This window comes from Parasteatoda tepidariorum, chromosome 11 (genome assembly GCF_982258835.1).
Source record: "Parasteatoda tepidariorum strain Cologne lab strain chromosome 11, Ptep-v5.0, whole genome shotgun sequence".
NCBI classification, from domain to species: domain Eukaryota; kingdom Metazoa; phylum Arthropoda; class Arachnida; order Araneae; family Theridiidae; genus Parasteatoda; species Parasteatoda tepidariorum.
The window spans coordinates 8,393,091-8,416,387 of record NC_141765.1 but is presented as its reverse complement, the minus strand read 5'-3'; the positions used below and the strand labels follow the sequence as shown (position 1 = coordinate 8,416,387).

The following is a 23,297-nucleotide window of genomic DNA, read 5'->3' as shown; positions in this document are numbered from 1 at the left end:
TACAATATATCGAAGCCAAAACTGATGAACCCATCAATAGTGATATACGGGGTTGATGGAGACCTGGACAGAGAAAGCATCACAGATGCTATCATAAACCAGAATTAACTTATTTATGGAGAAGACTTCGAAATCAAATTCCCCTTGCGAGCAGGTGGAGACCGCAATAATTGGGTTATCGAAGTATAACCGAACGCCTTTAAGAAGTTTATGAACTTAGACAAAATAAACATAGGATGGAGGAGATACAACTTCCAGGAGCACGTTAAGATCAAGCAATGCTTTAATTGTGCGGAGCTCGGACACATAGCAAAGAACTGTACTCTAGATAAGGTCTGTAGAACCTGCTCAACCGTCGGCCACCAGGATAAGGAATGCAATGGTCAAGAATCTTGTAAACTATGCATCGCAGCCAACAAGAAATTCAAAACAAACTATAATACAGCACACAGCCCCTTCGATAAGATATGCAAACAATTAGAACAGGTCAGGGCAACACAAATCAAGCGAACAAACTATGGGGACAAAACAACAATCGAACTTAAATTACGGACACCTCAATCTCCATCACTCCAAGGCTGTCAACATTCAACTTACTCATGATATTTTAAACTCAAAATTTGATCTGGTTAGCTTAAATGAACCTTATTTTAACCAACAGAGTATTATAACCGATTTTACGAGTAAACTAAAGATCTACGCGACCAACTCTAGGCCAAAAGCCGCTATTCTTGTATGTCGACATGACCTCGACGACTATATAATTCTTAGCGAACAGTGTCTACAGGCCGTTGGTTTCACATACCAATCTGAGCGACACATCTTTATATCTATTTATATTTCGCCCAGTGACGCCATTGAACCATATTTGATTAAACTTGAATCCATGGCTTCCCGGTACGCAAATTATAACCTTCTCATATGTGGGGACTTCAACGCCAAGTGTCCTATTTGGGGAGGCTCCATCACACACCTCTCGGAACCCATTATCCAGTTCGTAAATCAATTCGACCTCTTTATTCTTAACGACCCCAATAGCCCGCCAACTTACTTTGCTGCACAGAGTAAAAGCTTGATAGATCTAGCGATCGCGAACAACGCTAAATTCACTAATTACCAAGTGATGGACCACATTACAGCCTCAGATCATGAACTCATCTTGTGTAACTTTAAAGCAGATCCTATTGTTTCCCCTGACCTAAACTTTACTAGACCTAATCGCATTCATTATAATAGATTAAACTGGCTTAATTTAAAAGTCGACCTGATTTACATTGCTGATTCTGATGATCCCAACCTAATAACCGACAGGGAAAGCTTGAATGATTTTATAAACAGGGTCACCGTGCAAATTATCGAGTCTTGTAAGCAGCATAAATATAAACAGAGGAATAATAGCGGGGAGGGTAGTAAACCATGGTGGACACCAACCCTTACTATTATGAGGAAGAAAGTTCGGGCTTTGCGCAGGAGATTCCAACGACAAACTGACAACCTTGAGAGGACCAAATATAGAGCGGAATACAACCATAATCTGGCAAAATACCGCAAAATGATTCGGTATCATAAAAGAGAAGGTATCAAACAGTACCTGAGCAACCTCACTATGAACTCCGCCTTTGGAAAGCCATATAAATGCAGTAAAAGTATCGATATAAGAAAGCAGATTAACAACCTCACTGTTAAACAGGATGGAACCCCCACCACTAACTATAGAGACTCAATTAAAAATATTTTGGACCACCACTTTCCAAATGTAAATCACCCTGACATCCAACCTAACATTAAAAACATCCCGGTTCAACACTTCACAACTGCTGAAGTGGAACACGTTGTGAGAAATATGAAAACAAACAAGGCTCCTGGTCCAGATGGGATCCCCTCAGAAGTCTTTAAGGATCTCTATTATTGTAACAAGACTTGGTTTAAAGGGGTCCTTAACTAAATGTCTGCAATATGGAGCCTTCCCGGATAGCTGGAAGATTGCATTGATCTGCTTAATCCCAAAACCTGGGAAAGATCATACCCGGCCACAAAACTACCGCCCAATTTCCCCGCTCTCTACCTTGGGCAAGATCCTGGATAAACTCATTACGCAAAGACTGACCTACCACTTAGAAATCAATAATGTAATCCATAGAGATCAATATGGCTTCAGGAGAGGCAGGGGAACCGAAGACGCACTGAGAACATTAGTGGACTATGTTAAGCAATCAAAACTGGAGGGTTGTCATACCGTGGGCATAGCCATGGATATTAAAAACGCATTTAATTCAGCAAATTGGTACATTTTGAAGCGGGAGTTGAACAATCTTAATCTTAGCGACTCACTACTGGCAATTGTTTATGACTTTTTACACCATCGCTCTGTTGGTTTTAATTTTAATGATACCACCATCATATCTTCAACCAATATTGGAGTTCCCCAGGGCTCGTCTTTAGGACCAGTTCTTTGGCTCATCCTCATCAATTCGCTTTTAACTAACTTTAATTTTAGCAATAGCAAACTGCTGGCATTTGCCGACGATATCTTTCTCTTAACTAAAAACTCAATACTCTATCAACTAGATAACCAGGCCTCTACTATTATTGAGAACCTGACAGACTGGGCCAAGAGCCACAAATTAGCACTCGCACCAGAAAAAACCTTTGCAATTACGTTTCCCAGAACACAAAATGTGTCCGTAGACTCCCGTGCATAAAAATGGAGGGCACGAACAGTGCATATATTAAAAATGTTAAGACCCTTAAGTACCTCGGGATCACCCTGAACCCTCGGCTAAGCTGGATCCCACACCTTGAGAACCTAAAGAATGAGATCATCGTCTTTTATGATAAAATCAATCAATACAGTAGAGCAACATGGGGCTTAAACCCAGCAATTCTTAAACTCATCTACAAACAAGCTATCGAGAAAAAGATTATATACGGTGCCTCCGTCTGGTATGCAAATAAAGTTAAGCTTAATCAGAAACTTATTTCCATCCAAAGAATTCCCCTGTTAAACATCACTAAATGTTACTTCACCACTAGTACGGAGGTACTGCAGATCCTCGCAGGTATTACACCAATTGACCTAACAATTAGACAATCCATTGCAATTAAGAAACAATTTTGGAATAACAATAATCAGGATACCTTCGATAACGATTATCAGATTAAATACCTGAACGAATATTCCCCGCCCACAAATTGTACTTACGACCCAACTCAATTAAGGATTATTAATACGGGATACAGCGGGCCAAGCGGAACAGGGTACGAAATATACACGGACGGGGGACGGAAGCAGAAGGCAGGTAATTAACCTCCAAACCAACGAATATGAATACAAAGTTGGTAGTGGCTTCTTGGTCAAACTTAACGGCGAAACTATACACCAACAGTCTGTCAGAATAAATGACGAATCAAGTATATACCCGGCTGAGCTGACCGCCATCTACCTGGCTGTTTCTTGGGCAATTGAGGCAGATATACAAGAGTTAGTACTTTTTTCGGACTCCAAATCCTCATTACAGGCCCTAGAGAATCCCACACCAAGGGACATTATAGTCGAAAACATTAAAGGTATTATTCAACACAGGAATTACCGGTTCAACTGGATCAAGGCTCACTCGGGGGAAGCTGGAAATGAGGAAGCGGATGCTCTAGCAAAAGCAGGCACTCTGCTCAGTGGGGTAGATTTTTACTACTCTATTACAAGACCACAGCTTAATTATAAACTACGGCAGGTCAGCAGAGATTTATGGCAAGAAAGGTGGGACCGTTCATCAAACGGGAGACATACCAACAAGTTTTTTCCAAAAGTCAGCGATAAACTTTTAAATTTTGACTTTTACGTAAACCAATTCTATACCGCCCACGGAGTGTTCGGAGAACACCAATCGAGATTTTTTCAGAAATCATCTAGCTGGAAATACTGCGGCAAAAGCCAAACGGTTCAACATCTAATTGCAGAATGTCCTAAATTTTCGACACTCCGGGGGAATCATATTAAAATCAGGGAACCAATCGAAAAGTGGTGCAGAACAAAACAACAGCAACAAATCATTAGAGAAATTATTAAAAGCACACTAGAAGATACCATTACAATGGACGATCCGATGGACCCTATACACTTAGGTTGACTTGATGTCTCCCCTCAATACCTGAACTGCCAATCCACTTCTATTTTAACGCGTCATTCCCCTTTTATATTTTTCAAACTAGAGCATCCTGGGGGACTCCGTTGGTCTTCTGTTCTATCACCTCAACGCTAATTTTAATTCATCTTGATGTTTTTACTCACTTGTATATTCGCTTTTAGCGCTTTTATCAACAAAAATGGACGGGAAAGGAAAAGAGAAGAAAGTTTTTTTTTTATTGTATTCATATTTTTAACTGTCTTGTTTTATTTTAGATGTTTATATCTTGTAACTACTAATTATGTATTGTAACACATACTGTATTCTCTGTAACTTTGTTGGGGTCTTCAATACTATTGTAATTTGGCTCAGTATAAAAGTGGGCCGTCGGCTTTAAGCACTATATGGTGGCCCTCCCAGCTGTTGGCATATGACTCTTGTATTTTATGCACTTTTTACTTTTTATGTTCTTTTCTGTTTTTACTTGGTTTTAATAAACATTTACCCGTATGCCCTGAATTGGGGCAGGTCGGGGTAAATATTTTCCTAAATATTTTCATATTGACCCTATATAGGCGGATACTGACACTGCAATATTAAGAAATCTGGACATCCCAATATAGGTCCCTCAGAGCATGTTCATATAGGATCTATATTGAGCAAATTTTGAGCTCAACTGGGGCCAAGATTGCTAGGGTAATTATCCAAAAATAGCTCATTTTTCCTTTTCAATTTAGGGCTTTGTAGTTTTCTAACTAATTAAAATTGCTTCAAATAAACAAATATAAAAAATATATGAATCAATAATATACACAACGCCATGAGTAGACCTGAGTCGTTGACAACGCCATGAGTAGACCTAGGTAGGCAGGAATAAAAAAAGTATTTCAATTCATAAAATTATTGAAATACTTTTTTTATTCCTGCCTACCTAGTACTGCCATTTTTATACTAACAATATTCTTCAAAATCTATTTTAATTTTCTTTTATGGGGAACGCATTTTGATGAATAAAAGTATCCAGGAGTAGATATTTAAAAATTTCGAGCATTTGTTTTTTTATAATTTTGAAAACTGTATAACCTTTTTTAATTCTAGTATTGAGCGCACATTTCATATTACCTACCTCAGTGTTTCCCAAAGTGTGGTACGCGTACCCCCAGGGGTACGAGAACAGTTTAGTGGGGGTACGCGTTTTTATGCGAAATATCTTGCAACAAACGAAAGTTTCAAAAAATTTTATCGAAAAACAAAGCTAGCCATGAACGTATTTTTCTATTGGCTATTTTTTTGCAGAGTTAACAGTTAATAATTAGTGGTGTCAACAGCCAGTTGTGGTTTTACACTTTTGTGCATTTTTTTTATAGTTAAAAATACATTCATTTTTTTATTAGTGGTACACAGACGAAAAATTTAGAAAGGGTACACAAAAGTCATAAGTTTGGGAAACACTGACCTACCTTAATATAAAATTTGGTTTCATTCTTTCCAACAGCAATTTCGTCGAAAGGAAAGTGTTTTGCTAAGATAGTTTTAAATTATTCTATATATACCAAATATTGCACGGTTAGACCTTTCTTTCTAAAATTACGGTAAAATAACCAGCAGCTGTCCATCCGTTTAACCGTAAACTTTACGTTAAAGAATTTTTTTTTACCTTTACTGTTTTAAAACCGTCTACGACAGGTATGGTTATAAAAACACGAAAACTGTACTGTTTCTAACCATTTACAACTATCATGGTTTCAAAACCATCAAAAAAATTACCTAGACATATAAGCTAAGCTTTTCGCTAGGTAATGGGCATTGGAAAGTGCAAGGCACAGGAAATTCTTCATGTGTTGAAGAGAATGTTGGAAATATTTTAGTGTCAACGCTTTGGCTCGAACCCCAGTTCCATCTGTCTTGAGACTGACAGAATAGCCCTCTCGGTTATAATATGTAAGCAGGTGGAAGAAACAGTAGCTGCATTAGGTGGGCTTAGTTGGTACGATAAAGTTCCGGTTGCTTAACCACATTAGGTAAAAACAGTTACTAAACGGTTTTCCTCACATTTAACAGTTTGATTACCATCTTATTTATGGTTATTTCACTGTTTTGTTTGGATACGGTAAGATAACAATTAAATAAATTGTTATTCAACCATTTTTTCTATCAGTGTATATAAAATATCAAGCAATTTAAGAGATAAATAAAAAGCTTATATGAACGATTAATTATCAATATTCCGCATTTGTATAATTTAATTATTCGCACAACACTTTCATAACTCAGATTTATTCTTTTCCTTTGGTGGTTAATCAGAAAATCGGAGTTGTTCAAAGTAATTAGATCAAATAAGAAATTATCATGAATCACTAGAATCTTCAATCAAGGAATTTATCTTTTCCTTGGGAGTTATTAGAGGGGTTTTCTTTCTAACCGTAGTACTTCAAAAGTTCATTACTGCGAGGAACTAATTTTATCCAACAAATAAAAGTATATTACGGTTAAAATCGACAAGATCTTGTTTCAGCAATTCTTTAGATTAAAAAAATGATTTGATAAATTTGCAACAGTAAGTATTCAATCAGAGTAGTATTAAGAGAAATATTATTAATTCATAAAATATTTTTTTATCCTACACAGAGAAAAAAAGCATTGTCAAAACCATCGGAATATGGTAAAATTTACCGTCTTTCTGGCTTTATGGGAACACCAGAAAGCTCGGTAATTTTTACCGAAGCACTTTGGTCATGATTTTGTTAAAATCAGCAGTAAAATATGGTTTTATAATATGTGATAACATTTAGTAAGTGTGGTAAAATTTGGTAATGGTATGGCATAAAAACCATTTCTTTGGTTAGATTTGCATTTCAGTTTAGTATTTCTAACTAAATGTGTGATAATACGAACTGTAAAGTTTATTTTACATTGTCTTTTCTAGTATTGTAATTCACCAAAAAATTCACGCCATTTGTTTGGTAGCAAACAAATAATCGCTGCTTCTAAATGTTAAGAAGGAAATTTTTTTAATATTAATTGCAGAACAGAAACATTTTTTTACGTAGAATATCTTTTGAATTCAGATGTTAACTCAGATGATAAATGATTACGAATCATACAAATGATAGAAATTTTTGGAATAAATTTTTTAGTTAATGTAGACATGTGTTAACAACATTTGAATTGTGGCATTAATATTTAAATTTTTTTCTTAACAAAGAAAACGCAATCTTTTGTTATTTTTAAAAAAAATATTTCTCCTTCATTAATTTTCAAAAATTAATGAACAATTATTAAACTTTATTTTTTCACGGTTAGAGTTTTTATTCTAAAACTATGCAAAAATAGCCAGCAGCAGTCTTCCCATCCGATTAATCGTAAAGTTAGAGGGAAGAGCATTTTTTATCTTTACGATTTTGAAACTGTTTAAAACTGGTACTGAGATAAGAGGGTGTTTATTTACTGGGTTACCAAGTGATGAAAAACGAGTGAAGGAACAAGTGTTCCTTTACTGGTTTTTTTTTTTCTAAGTTAATGAAAATGAAAGAAAAACTTTAATTTTCTTGTACCTTTAGTGATGTTATGCATCAAAAATATGTTAAAAAACAAAAAACAACTTCTAACCAGTGAAGGAACAGGCATGTTCCTTTACTGGGCATAGATTTCCCAGTGAATGAACAGTATGTGTTAACCAATTTCTGCCCAGCGTCATAGTTATAGGACAGTTCATTTTCACCATTATAAATAAAGCTATTCAATGTTTCGCCTATTCTTTTTCTACCCCCTGAAAAGTAATGGTTTCACCCTACTTACTTAAACCGTTTTGAACCGGATTGAAGCATTTTTTAGCCAGCTGCAGACACGTAAACTTCGCCATTTTCATGATTTTTTCTTGCTGAATTTCATTGTAATCGTACGAAGAGGTTACTGAGCTTATTTTAAGGTACGTTTAAATATTTTTTTCAGAATTTATATTTCAGATATTCTATTAACAGATATCTTATAACATTTTAAAATTATTTTTACTTTTATTACTTTTAATTACAAATTTAAAATACTGTCCTAAAAATAGGACGCTGGACAGATTCGTTAAATTTTCTGATATTTAGTTTATTTCATAAGTGCTCAAGATGTCACGAAAAAAAGTTTTTAGAACCGCCGAGGAAGCTGCAGAATATCTATTTTCGGAGGAATTAGAGTCCGAAATGATTGCTTTGCCACCTGGAGTAAATGAATTAACAGATGAAGGTCTTGATGACACTGAAACTCTTGACCCATCTGTAAGAGACGTTATAGGTAGTATTGAAATTTCTATGCCTTATGAAAACTATGATGATCATAGAGAGAAAGATTTATGAAGCAAAAGTAAAAAGCGAAATTTCTCGGAATCAGGATCAAATACACGTAAGAAAGGTAAAAAAGAGTTAATAGCAGATTGGAAAAAAGTTCCGTCAAACTATAATTTTTCTGATAAAAGTAATTTTTCAAAAATAAACTTTGAAAAAACTGTAAGCATCTTAGAGGGTCTATCGCCCGTAGAAGTTTTTGAAGAATTTTTGTCTCCGACATATTTGGAGCATATTTTAACAGAAACAGAGAAATATGCCAAACAATGGAAAAACAAACCAGATTTTTCCTTAACAACTGAAGAACAAAAAACATTTATCGGTTTTTTGATCTTCTCTAGATATCATACACTATCAAGTGAACGTGACTATTGGTCAGATGAAGAAGATTTAAGGGTTCCTGTAGCAAAAAAGTCAATGACTAGAAACAGATACTTAGAAATGAAATCTATGATTCCTTTTGCTGATAATTATGAAGCTAAGTTCCAAACAAATGACAGAGCTTTTAAAATTCGAAAATTAATTACAGAAATGAACGCAAACTTTCAGAAATGGGGAATTTTTGACAATCATCTATCTATTGATGAAAGAATAATTCGATTTTACGGTCATCATTACTTCAAGCAATACATTAAAGGTAAACCCATAAGGTTTGGAGTAAACCCATAAGGAGTTTAATTGCATATTATATCTAATTTAAGTGTTTAGAACATAATTTTAAAAGTTTTTAAAAAAATTTCAATTTTGAATTAAGTTGGACGTTAACGGGTTAATATGTTGACACTTTACTTTTTAATTCATGATTACAAAAGAAAGTTAACATTTTCCAAGTATTTGTATGTAATAATTTCAAGAATAGGCTTGTTTTTAGATATTTGTATGGCATATAAATTCATAAAGAGCATTAAAAAATAACCAAAATTAAGTGTTCCTTTACTGGGAAATATTGTGTTCCTTCACTGGTAAGAGCTGTTCCTTCACTTGGTTTTCGTACTACTTGTAATTTGAACCTCCAAAACTTTAAAGCAATATTATGTAAGTTCTCTACAATTTTTATACATAATTTGCAATTAGTAACAAATATGTTGACACTGTCATTTAACTAAAATTACGAATTTTGAAATTATTATGATTTTTTAAAAGGCAAGAGAAGCTTAAGTGTTCCTTCACTGGTCAGTTTACCCAACAAAGCCATACGTTTTTTTTTTAACCAATTACATTTAGCATGGATTCAAAACCGTAAAAAGAAATTCAATTGGAAATTGGAGATAGTTTAACAGCTGTTTGGTGCTGCCATCTATGCGTGAATGAGAGTATCATGTACTAATTCCCCAGGATCACAAATTGAAGAGTGTCGGACAATAGAAACTCTGCATATGTAGAAGATAATGGAGGAAATATTGTAGTGTCAACACCATAGAGTTGAGTGACACCATAGAGTTGTAGTGTCAACTCTATGGTCAACACTAGGGACTCAAATCCCAGTTTTGTCGGTCATGAGATTGACAGATTTGCCCCCTCGGCTATATATGTACCCATCTGCAAAAAATTATGAGACTTCATTTGGTGGACATAGTTTGGCTCTGATTGTTTGACCGTATTAGGTAACAGCAATTAATAAATGGTTTTTCTTACAGTAAACAGATTGAATACCATTTTTTATGGTTCTTTGACTGTTTTGTTTAAATATGGTAAAATAAAAATTAAATAAATTGTTATTATACCATTTTCTCCGAGAAATATCTAACAGTGTTCATGATCGAAAATTTTACGAATGGTTTCCTTATTATTTTTCTAACCTCTTAATCTATTTGCATGAAATAACGCAATTGTCATTATGTCCATTTCGTTATCTTTAATATTTTGTATAATTTACAGACTATTTCTGTAGAAAGATATATAATTAAAAATTCTCTAGAAGCCCTTTTTTATTCTATTTCTATAATTTAAAAATATATTAACAAAATTCAAACTTTCTTGAGCTAAAAAAATGTGTTATTTTTCTGTGTTGATTTAAATGTTATTTCTAAATAAAATAAACCACAACAAGATAGTTTTTGGGTTACACGTTGTTGTACAGTCCGCAAAAAAAAAAAAAGAAAAAAAAAACGAATCACTCTGAATAACTTTCGTCCTAATGATCGGATTTTCACGAACTAAGTGTCAATCTTTCCTGGGGGTGACCTCAAATATGCTAATTAATTAGTGCTAACTATTAATTAAGTTATGAAATCAGACACAAAAACGTACTTTCTCTGAATAAACATATTTTTTTTTACATATTTGGAATCCAGACACTTGAATTAGGGGGAGTAGACAAAATTTTAAAAAAATTGGGTCATAAATTAGGTCGCAATAAAGGTTTATATGTTTGGGGATAGTCCAGAAAACCACCAAAAAAAGTCGCCAGCGCAAATGAATATTTTAAGATAACCCATTGGATAATTCAAAAGAGGAATGCTTAATTTTACTGGGTTGCTAAGCAACCAAGCTCTGACTGTAAAAAAAATTGAAATAATGTTCTGTAAATGCTCGGAGAGGTTTAATTAACAGTTAATAGAAAATAATTCGAAGTTTCTAGGTAATAGACAATTTTTAAGCTGATTTCTGTCCAAAAAGCAAATTTTTTTTAAATTTTAATCTCCTTTGAAAAGAAAATTTGAATCGATTTATAAATTATTTATGATTTTCTAAGTCTCTAGAATTTAAATACATGAACTTTTTATCGGATATAATTTAGATTACGTTGTTTTTGCTATATTTATTCAAGGATTTCATACTAAAATCAAATTAACATAACTTATTATGGCTATATAGAATTTTAGGGATAATCATTTTTACAGCTTTTAGCGAGTCTTCTAGGCAAGAAAGTTTGAAGGCAAAAAATGCGCTTGAAAAATAAAATGTATATTGTATAGTAATTCTAATGCACATTCACAAGGTTTTCTATAATTTAAGATATTTCTTTTTTTTTTCTATAACTCAAGGAATTGCAGAATGTTAAGTGGCATTTTAAAGACATTGAAATATGTTATGTTTAAGAATAAGATATTGAAATAATATGTTAAATATTGTAAGATTCATTGTCTAAAAAATCGCTTCATTCTGCTAGATATTTAGGTTACATGGTTTTCTTTGGATAAAGATGATTAGCAAATAGCATCCCCATGTTTCGATACATTCTGAAACTTACGTTCGCAAATTCAACATAAAATGTCGCACAGCATATTCTTCAATTACGATAAGCAACATTTACCACCAAATACTGCTACTATGATTATTTTTGATTTCTTATATATATATACGATGCGATATTCTCTTTTTAAACAGTACTCGTAAGGTCCTTAAGATACTGAAATAGGGACACGAAAACTTAAAATATGGAATATTTAATTTCATTAACTCAAAATATCTGTTGTCAAAATTTTAATTTTAAAGTTAAATATAAATTTTACAATATTGATGCTCTTACGTTTTTAAAGACCACATAAATCCTGTTAAAATATGAAAATGCATATGTTTTCATTAACAAGTGTAAAATCCTTATCAAAATAATGATCAACACCCAAATGTAAAACAGTATAATTGATGATAAAAATTCAACTGCTTCCAAAAATATGAAGAGGGAAGTAAAAGTCGACATGTTTCGAGCGTTCAAATATAATCGCCCGTTCTCAAAACTTGTCAAGCTTGAATAACTTGTGACTTTTATTATTGGCCGCTCAAAACATGTTTATTTTTATTATCATTATCATCTATTATTTTTTAAATGAATGAAGTCTTTATATTTTCGATTCAGTTTCTTGGGATTATCTATTTAGTTACACAACATATTAAATTATTTCACTCGATATTAAAATAAGTTTTACATAAGTTATAGGCACAGGTTCTTAGATTGAAAAAATAATAATTCACTACTTTGTAAAAAAATCAATGCAGTAAAAAATTTTTTTTGTTGCAAGCCTTTTAAGTTAAGGACATAAAAAAATTCCGTTTACAATTGAAATTTCAGAAGTCGAATGTGAAAATGGAATGTCCCCTAACACCTGGAATCGAAATTAAATAGTTACAAGGACAACTATTTGAAACAAGTTAGAGTTTCCAACCTACTCGAAGTTGTTTGAAAAGGTATTTTTTATATATCGATTCCAAAGTTTATTCTACATATATTTTCGGGTACACTTTCGGAATATTTTGATCGAGTTTATTTTTACACCCTTATTTGCTTAAAATTATTAAATGATTCGCTTAAAATGAATTATTCAAGCTACATGATTTAATGCATTTATAGTATAATAGTAAACGGGGCTTCCATCGCTTATCCTTAACCTTGATACCGCTATCATTAAATAAATGGAATAAGCTTAGATAAATAATAAGAGTAAATTTTTTCCTCGTTTTAATTTTCAAGGAAATATGTTTTGATCAAACAGATTTCATTCTGGAAATAGCGAAATTATTGCGTAGGTCCCTTGGAGCAATATCATTCTTATCCTCTTTTTACGAAATATAGGAAAAATTGGTTTTCACTGTTTCTGTAAAAAGTATGTTACCCTTCTTGCCTTGTTTTTTGTCTTAAATTTTTTTCATTTTCGGAAAAATTCGGAAATTGCGTATTTTTATTGCTTTTTTTAAAAAATCAGATGATTCTAAAATTGGCACGGCTTCGGAATCTTCTTACAAATTTTAATTTTTAGTATTTCCTGCTTAACAAAATAAGGCATTTTTCCTGATAACAAATTATACTGCAATAATTTCCTGCGAATCGTGCTAAATCAAAAAATTGAACAGAATAGTTTAGTATATTATCCGGAAAAAAATCTACATCGATTCATAAAGAAAGGGTTAAAGATATAATGAAATAATTAATGAATCACACATGGTCAGATAATTAAAAATTTAATTTCACGACTAAGATGTTAGGAAGACATTTAAGATACTGAGATATTTTAAGACGCTTAAAACTTTTGGCTGCGTATTCGACAGCTTTTTGTGTTTGGTATCTTTATACTCTTTGTAGTGACTTCTAAAACATCAAGACTATTTTAGATAATCTATGTTGAATTCACAAGAAACAAAACAAGAAAGGACAATCAATGATTTATATATTTTTTCGAATAAAATAGTATGCTTAGTAAATAATCAGCTGTCCTGCATTAAATAATTTTAAACAACGGAATGTTTCAATTTCTTAACAAGGTTTTATTCTTTAAAGAAAACCTAAATTAAGGAACTAAAAAAATTGATTAGTATATTAATGAAGACATAATGAACGTAGTAGGGTAAAGAATAAGATTTTAAAAAATGTTAAAATTTAATGAAATAGTTGGCAAAATAGTTCTGCGAAACACTTCCGGACAGGTGGTTAAAAAATTACTTTTAAGATTAAGACGATATATAAGATGTTGAGAAATTTGCGATGATGTGAGATATGCTTAAATATGTTTACTGCCTATTTTTATTAATATTTATAAAAAATATATTCAAGAAATTCATAAATACTTTATTCCAAATATATTCATACGTATGTATATTATTGAAATTGTATCAGTTATTGAGAAAAAAAAACTAAAAAATTAAAAATAATCATATTAAATAAGCGCAATCTGGTGTATAATCATATTCTATCAAAAGCATGCTTTTATAAAAATCGACATTCGTTGAATAAAATGTTTTTTATTCAATAAAATGTTTTATTCAAATTTCTTTACTAAATTGCAAATAGAATTTTAGGCGACTAAAAAAGAAATACCGTATTTTACAGTTTTAAAAAAATAAAAATAAAAAGATTAGCAAACGATTATTGACGAAAAAAATATGAATGAAATTTTACGCTACGCGCGCTTCACATGGAATTCACTGTTCCATGTGAAGTCAAGTTCCTCGTAAGTTTATCACATTTCAATATCAATCGCCCCATTTAATAATTTCTTCATTGTCGCTAAATTATTTTTTTAAAAATAATTAATTTTAACTTTTCTCAGCTTCTAATCAATAAAAACAGTTGAAACTTTAGATTTTTCTGTTGAAAAATATGTAGATTAATATGGTATGAAAAAATTCATACCTTATTATTCAAAATTTTTTCATCCTCAATTTAATTAAATAATAAAAAATAATTGATAATTATTTAAAATTATTTTTTTCATGAAATTATCTTCGGGTAAATGAGTTTTATGAGTGGGCACAATTTTCTTTGAATTACTTTATTAGTTTTAAAAATATGACTACAAACGTAAAAAGTGAAATTAACATTAAGGGGTACGAACTTTGGATCACTCTCCTGACCAAACTTTGGGGACTACATTTCCCAGATTGCGGCTACCCCCTATATTTTGAATCTTAAGAATCCAAATATGTAAAAAAAATATATGTTTATTCAGAGAAAGTACGTTTCTGTGTCTGATTTCGTAACTTAATTAATAGTTAGCGCTAATTAATTAGCATATTTGAGGTTACCCTCAGGAACCATTAAGATTGACATTTAGTTCGTGAAAATCCGATCATTAGAACGAAAGTTATTCAGGGTGATTCGTTTTTTTTTGCGGACTGTACATAGATATATTTTGTAAACTAAGATAAATTTGAAAGCAAATTTTAACATACATATTACAAAAATACTGAGACTAATTTTTTCAGTTAGAAAAGCACAGTCTTAATCGAAAACAAGTAATGTTATCTAATTTGTTCTGTTCAGTGGAAATAACAATCTGTTACTTAAAACAAAAAAGAAAAGTTTAAGATTTCCCAATGCTATAAAAAATTTCTATGAAAGCAATTTACGAAGAACTTATTTGCATTAATTATCGCATTTTCTTTATTTCTTTCAAAATCTCACATTCAATGCCACCTTCCGGTAATTGCTTTAGGAAGCAATATAGTAATTTTCTAAGATTCAGTGAAAAAATTCGTTACTCCCTACGGTTTAAAAAAATGCAAGTTTACGATGATTAAAAGAAAGTTAAAACATTTACTTTGATTTAAAAAAAATAAGCAAATTAATAGCGAAAAAAACTCAAATAGTCTTAATAAAAGGAAGTTAAAAAGAGATAATTTCCATTTAGTGCTTTTGGACATTCGCTATAACTGAGTTTTAATTATTTCAGGTAAAATCGATACCTTTCCAATAAAAGCGTTCTAATCACACTACGTGGAAATCATATAAGATAAAAACATATTAAAGCAAAAAGATGATTTCCATCTTGTATTATAGTTAGTTTTGTCGTGTTAAATATTTTCTATGGAAAAAGATGATTTCAAGTATTTTGTGAACAGTAATGTTTGCAAAGTTTTTTTAAAATCTTTAAAATAATCTAAGAGTCAAAAACTGGAGAATTCAGTTTTGTCTAATACTACCGAAAAAATGCTGTGTGAGACACGATTACTTTTATCTATGTTTGGTTTAACGTCAATAATACTTTTTTCTACAAACAAATTTTGCTCTTTCATAGAAAAATTAATTTGGATAACACTACATCTAATATGTTTTGCATGCACAATAAAAAGTAAATAAAAATAAGGATGTTATTTCTATTTTTAAGAAAACCTAACTTCTAAAATTATGAATAGAATATTTTTCTTTAACTTATCCTTCCTATCTAAAGTAATCTAATTTAAATACTAAATTCAAAGAGCTATTATTTAGATAGAAGAAACATTTACTTTGATTTAATAAATTTAATTTATTATGATTTAAATTTTTAATAAAACCTAACTTTTAAAGTTATAAATAGAATATTTGTCTTTAACTCATGTTTTCTATTTAAAGTAATCTAATTTAAATGTAAAATACAAAGAGCTGTTATTCACATAGAAGAAACATTTTTGAATAACCGATATTTAAACTTTATACAACCCAGTTTGCTTATAAACATTTCGAATAAACCTTCATGAAAACTATTATCGACGCATTGCAGAAGTTATCAAGGGACCCAAAATACTTTCAAACTGAACATTTATTACCAAACGATTGAAACTATGTTTTAATATGAAATATATATTCGAAGGAAATCAAACTTCGAAAGAGTTCTAATCATAGAACGGTTTTTCAAACGAGTACTTTGTTATTTATGGAATGTCATTTTGTTTATTTAGAAAGAAAAAGCCTTTTATTCGGATATCAAAATAAGGATTGTGTTTGTTTTAGAAACTATGTTCTTAGAAACTATGTTATAACGATTTTAAATAATTTGATATTTTATGATGCAGTGATTTTTTTAAAGATCATGTCTAGATAATTTGAAACTTTTTATGTGGTGACTGCATTAAGATTTCCTCGAATTCATGATCTCATGATTCATGAATCCATGATTGATAAATTACCGTATATTTACGGAAAAAATGGATTTTGAGGTAAATTAGAGTTTAGGGATGAATTCCAAAAGTTCTATTACTTTATGTCGTAATTTTATCCAGAATTTTTACAGTGTAGAACATATTGACAGATTTTATTGAATTAATAAACAGTGCCATAAATCAAAATGTACCTATGAGTCTACAGTAAAAGTTAGACTCATGTTATATGGTGTAAAGTTTATAAACATGACGTAGATAAAAAGATTATACTAGAAAATTTGTGTTCTTCATATTTAATTTAAAAGTTGTAGAATAATATTTTAAAATGAAAATATAATAAATCCGTATACATCCGTATATACAGTTTAAAACAGTTTTTATGAGAGCAACTCCAGGTTAGATTCCAAAATTTCATTTCACCGTGGATGTAACTGCTTGTTAGTTGGACCCAGAGTTAAGTAAATTAAGCCTGAAGACTTCCCCAGTTGAGTAACCCCGCATGCGCAGTAGGCTATTTTTTTATTTATTAATGTTTTTTTTTTAAAAAAAAAAACAGTTATGATGTTCGGTTGCTTTTTTTTATGGGCTGTGAGGTCAATTTATTAATAGATGTAACTATAATTAATTTATACCAAATAAATGCTTATTAATAAAATGAAAATTAAATTTTCTTAAGATAATATCTTATATATTTCTCAAATTATTATTAGCAGTCGTTGCTGCTAATAATAAAATAATTGCTAATAATAATAATGCTCTTAAAAACTTTTTCGCTCTGAGAAAAAATCTTGGATAATACAAATTGTGACCACAATAATAATTCAAATGAATAGTGTAAGTAATAAGATTAAAAATAATTTTGCTAGCTTTCATTCATTTTTTAAAGTGAAAAAATGAAGAAAACAATCGATGCTTGAAAGAAATACGAAATTTAAAAAAGAAGAATACAATTCATAAAATGATAATAGAGCTTGGTGATATCTATCGAGATGATAGATCTTGCCCAAAAATAAAAAATAGTTTATATAAGGCAAAATAATATATGATATTTAGATAAGAAGATAGCGAATAGAATTTAAAAATTTTTTATCCATGAAATGAAACTATTAATAAAATTAAAAACCTATACATTATTTTAAATATATATTAAAAATTATGCTGAAATAAATATTATGTAACATTTTGATATGAGGTAAAATTTAAACTACACAATAGTCTGCATCAAATAGCTTTGCAAATCTAGAAATTTAAAATTTTATGACCATATAATAATCTGTTGAACATTTGGAAAAAATTGAATCATTTGGAAGAGATTAATTGCTTAAAACTATATGAAGTTAGAACGTCTGTCTTTAGTTGACATCTTTTTTAATATATGGCCTGGCTACTTTATAACATCTGGTGGGTATACAGCTGCTATATTTACATTTACAATTATTTAAATAATTGAATGTTTAAGAGTATGATATTTTTAAAAGTTTCGGTACATTTATTCAGATCATGACATTTGCCTTTACGAAAAATTGTTATCTTATTCACCATATTCCTGACGGCGATTCTCTCCATCATCGACAGATAGCAGTACAATAATAGTCATTTACAGCTTCCTTCGAATAATAGGAATGTGCTGATTTACGATTATCTGAGCTGAAAAGTTAGTTTTATATGATTTCATTTAAAGTTTTAGAAAAAGAAAATTCTTCTCAAAATGGTTTAAGTTATCGATAATATGTTATAGAGGAAAAAAGAAGATTAAAAATGCCAATAATGATAAGAATGAAGTTAGCATAATCCCCTTGATCGTTGTGTAAAATTAAAGTATTTAATAATTGTGTGAAATGAATTATTTTTGATTGAATTTCAGTATTATTTTATGTTTGCGTAAGGCTTAGTGATATGCATAATAATAAAATATCTAAATTGATAATCATAAAACTCAGATCCATTCGCTAATCAATACATGTCAGTTAGGAAAACGAAACTTTACATATTTTTCACTTGTTGATTAAAAGAGTGTTACAAATTTAACTACTCAATGCAATCTTTTTTCTTCTTCTTTCAATAGAATTTTTTTTTTAAAAATAGCAATGTAAATCAAAAACAAACACTGTTAATAATGTTATAAATCTACCATCGGAGTGCAAGCTAACAGCGAGTTAAGGAACCCGCAGTTACGAAATAGACGGTCAAAAAATAATGAACAATACACTTTTCGACTCGTGGTCAATATTTCCAGACCGGGGTGTCGAAACTAGGTGTTTCGCGTTACGTCACTGTTAACGGTGAATACCGGAGTTCGTGAAAACCGGATCATTAGAAAGAAAGTTATTCAGGGTGATATCTTTTTCTTTTTTAGCCGACTGTACATATTTAATTAATTTAGTAAATATTATAAACTCTGTTGCGGACACATTCTTTTGCAAGATTAAGTAGAAATTATTTTACGTAGAAAGAAAATTTTTTAATTAAACAAGCTCATTTTTTTACGATTTTTAGTGCAGATTCAAATTAAAAGAAGTTTTGTTTGATTTATTTTTTCCAGCACTTTCTTTGCTTTGCATTCCTTTTTAATTCAGATTGTGCCCCTTAAAATACTAACTACCTACCCATTAGTAAAAAGCATACTTTTAATATCACCTATCTCGTGAACTTCTTTGATAATATATATATACACTGGTGTCACAAGACGTCTCTCTAATGCATCCCACAGATGCTCTATGGGATTTAGATCTGGAGAGTAAGCTGGCCAATCCATTCGTGTGATATCTTCACTTTCCAGTAGCTCTTGAACATTAGCAGTACGGTGTGGCCGGGCATTGTCATCCATAAAAATGAAGTCTGGTCCAATGGCCCCTCGGAACAGACTCACATGGGGTAGGATTATCTCATTGCAGTAGCGGTCTCCAGTTACAGAACCTCGGTCGAAGATCTGAGGCTCAGTCCGCCCGTTCAACATAATGCCACCCCAGACGACAACTCCAGGACCACCGTAACGATCTCTTTCCGCGATGTTATTGGGATGAAATCGAGCTCCAACCTCTCTCCAGATCAACTGACGTTGAGAATCGCTTGTAGCACTAAAACGACACTCATCTGTGAAGAGGACTCGACTCCATTGATGAGGTGTCCAGGTTTCGTGTTCTCTGCACCACTCTAAACAGTGCCGCCGAAGGCTAACTTTTAAAGGTAGGCAGCTTTCAGGACGTCTAGCAAATAAGCCACCTTTTTGGAGGCGTCTGGCTACTGTAAATCTTGATACTTGTCGTCCTGTGGCTGTGCACAGTTGCTGAGATATGGCGCTCGCTGACTGAAGACGGTTTCTTTTCGCCTGGAGGACAATGTAACGGTCATCTCTTGGTGTTGTTTTCCTTGGACGGCCACCACCAACCTTCTGAACAGCTGTACCAGTAGTTTTAAAGGCATTCCAAGCAGGAGAAACAGCTCTTTTGTTGATCCCGAACTCTTCGGCGATACTGGTCACACTACGCCCCTCCTCAAGCCTCCCAATCATTCTTCCTCGAGTAAAGTCGTCTAAATGATTTCTTGAAGACATGTTTCACAAAACAAATCACTTGCACTTGCAGCGAATGTCTTTAACTACGGTGCTCTTCACCCTTTTATCACAGCTTTGACATGCACGCGCCGACCCACAAGGTTTACGTACACTTACATCACCTACGACGTCTTATTTCTAAAATTTGCCTACAAATAATCTTTCTACTGAATTACGTGCATATTATACTGCAATTTCATGGCTATCTTATACTTTGTTGGGGAGCTGTGGCCTATAGGTATATATATATATATATATATATATATATATATATATATATATATATATATATATATATATATATATATATATATATATATATATATATATATATATATAGTTAAAAATTTTGTATTCCTGCATTTTTTCTTAATCATTAAGCATAAAAATTAAAAATCAGATTTAAGGTAATTTGGAGAAGAATCAACACATTAATATCAATTTTCGCAACTGGTGCTATGTTATTTTTATATCTATAAGCTAAAATGCAGTTAAAAAATAAATATTTTGAAAATAATTTATTGTTTTTAATTTATAATCCTCGACTTCTTCAACATTGCTTGTTATTATTTTCAGTCGAGTTTCAAGAGAAAGAACATTATGTATATTTTTATAAATTTTCCTTTCTTTGTTGGCAATTTAAATTATGCTTCACTAATTTTCGTAAACAATGAATTTGTACCATGCTTTGTCTTACCATGCTTTTGTCTTATCTCTCTCTGTTGTGAACTCTAAATTATGTTGGGGAATTTTCTAATGATGTATTTAAAACTTTTAAAATATTCTTATTTTAAATAACTAGCATATGTGAAACTTTAACTTCACAAAGATTTAATGCTTTTTAAAAAGAAAAATAAGGACACTATGCATTTTGAAAAATAGATGATGACCTGATGCAGTAACTAAATTTATCCATTTAAACTTTTCAAAATCTTCACTTGAAATACTTTCTGAAGTATGTAATGTTAATTATTTCATGAAACATGAAAATGACTTGCATAGTATAATGCACTTTTAATGATTTCCAAGGAGTTAAGTTATTTTAAGAGACTAAAATGATTGAGAATGTTTATATATCTATCTAAAAATCAAAAGTTCTTCATTGGATTAGGTAGCTGATGAATTAATAAATGTAAAAATTTATCAATGAATAAAAAAATTTTAATTACGTAAGTATAGAGTGTATTTAATAGAATTTTCAGAGTTCAATAAATAAAATTATAAAATTGCAATAGAAACAAGTAAATAAAAACTTCAAATTGCAAGATTTTTGTGAACAGAATTTAAAATAACATAATAACATTAGCAACATTATCAAAATTTCTTTGCATGTAGAGAAATATATTTATGGAAGGAATATGCGAGTTTTACAAATATTTATTTTTTGAATGATTAATAGACTAATAAAAGAAACCTTTCGACAAGCAAAATAAAAATGAAATTAGGAGAGGAAAATTTGTTATTCATTCAAGGAATAAATGTACACTCTTCAACGTTTGATGCAGGTTGAACCATAATATCTAGTAAATAAACTCTATAACAAAAAAATCGTCGCACCAAGAAGCAATCATCCGTTTGCTTTGAAATTTCGTATGCATGAATATTTTGAACAGATATGCAAATGATTAAAATTTGGTGTCCATTGAATGAATAGTTTGATCTCTGGCGCATCGGAACTGCGCATCCAGGAGACGTAATAAGGAGCAGTTCTTCAACGGTTGTTAAAACTTTCGGTTTGATTGCGATTCAGATTACCTTTCAACAACTTAAAAAATGCCTCGCTGCAGGATTCGCGCTCATTACGAGCAACTTTCAGAGTTTGACAGAGGTCGTATCATTGGATTAAAAGAGGCCGGTTGGACAAATCGGAGAATCGCTCGTCATTTGAGTCGAAGCGATGCGGCGATTCGAAGATGCTGGCAAGGATGGGTGGAAAATGGCAGAGTTCAGCGTCAGGATGGTAGCGGTCGACTTAGGGCTACAACAGAGCGTGAGGACAGAGTGATTGTCCGAGCAGCTGTCACAGCGCCTTCTTCATCTCTATCAACCATCAGACGTTCAACCCAAACACAAGTGTCCACCATGACCATTCACAGACGGTTGAGAGAGCGAAATCTACGCTCGCGGCGACCGTTACGCCAGCTGCCACTCACGCCTGCACACTGCCGAGCCAGATTGCAGTGGTGCATGGCTCGATCAGGCTGGAATGATGCCGACTGGGGACGTATAGTCTTTAGCGACGAATCCCGCTTCCGACTATGTCCTGACGATCATCGAAGACGTGTCTGGAGACGCACAGGGTAGAGGGGGGATCCTGCCTTCACTATTGCACGCCACACCGGCCCTCAACAAGGCATTATGGTCTGGGGTGCCATTTCCTTTGACAGCCGGACCCCTTTGGTCGTCATTAGTGGTACACTTACTGCACAGTGGTACGTCGACGACATCCCAAGACCTGTTTTGCTACCGTTCCTTTTGCAGCTCCATGGGCTGGTTTTTCAGCAGGGCAATGCCAGACCACATACGGCACGTGTTGCTATGAACTGTCTGCAAGCTTGTCAAACTCTTCCCTGGCCTGCCAGATCACCAGATCTCTCTCCCATCGAGCATGTCTGGGATATGATGGGAAGGTGATTGCATCTGGCACGGAATGTTGATGACCTCGTTCGACAATTGGATCGAATTTGGCAGGAAATACCGCAAGAGACCATCCTGGAGCTTTATCGGTCTATGCCACGCCGTGTGGCAGCTTGTATCCAGGCTAGAGACAGATCAACACCTTATTGAACTTGTTACTGTAACTCTGCAATAAATTATTCAATTATTCTGAAATTTTAATCATTTACTATTCTGTACACTGTCTTCCTATCCACCAATTTTCGTTTCAATCGGCTACTCCTTCTTGGAGCGTCGATTTTTTTGTTATAGAGTGTATATTGTACCCCATAGTTAGACGTAAGGAGGCGCTTAATTAATTTGGAACACTGTTAGAAA

The 23,297-nt window shown here is 32.1% G+C and overlaps 2 protein-coding genes across 4 annotated transcripts in view; one reads left to right on the top strand and one right to left on the bottom strand.

Moving 5' to 3' along the window:
* Positions 1–23,297, bottom strand: part of LOC107455242 (neuropeptide CCHamide-1 receptor-like) — a 330,478-nt gene that overhangs the window by 173,097 nt on the left and 134,084 nt on the right. The gene's annotated exons all lie outside the window — the stretch shown is intronic.
* LOC122271086 (uncharacterized) lies at positions 2,705–4,127 on the top strand. The gene is made up of 2 exons (XM_087154432.1): positions 2,705–3,295; positions 3,387–4,127. Exons 1-2 carry the CDS (start codon positions 2,705–2,707, stop codon positions 4,125–4,127), a joined length of 1,332 nt encoding a protein of 443 aa, XP_087010558.1.

Excerpts from the sequence above, each read along its gene's own strand:
- LOC122271086 (XM_087154432.1), top strand. The coding sequence starts at position 2,705 with ATGGAGGGCACGAACAGTGCATATATTAAAAATGTTAAGACCCTTAAG. Across the intron at positions 3,296-3,386 it reads ACGGGGGACGGAAGCAGAAG|TCTGTCAGAATAAATGACGA; the intron begins GCAGGTAATTAA and ends ATACACCAACAG.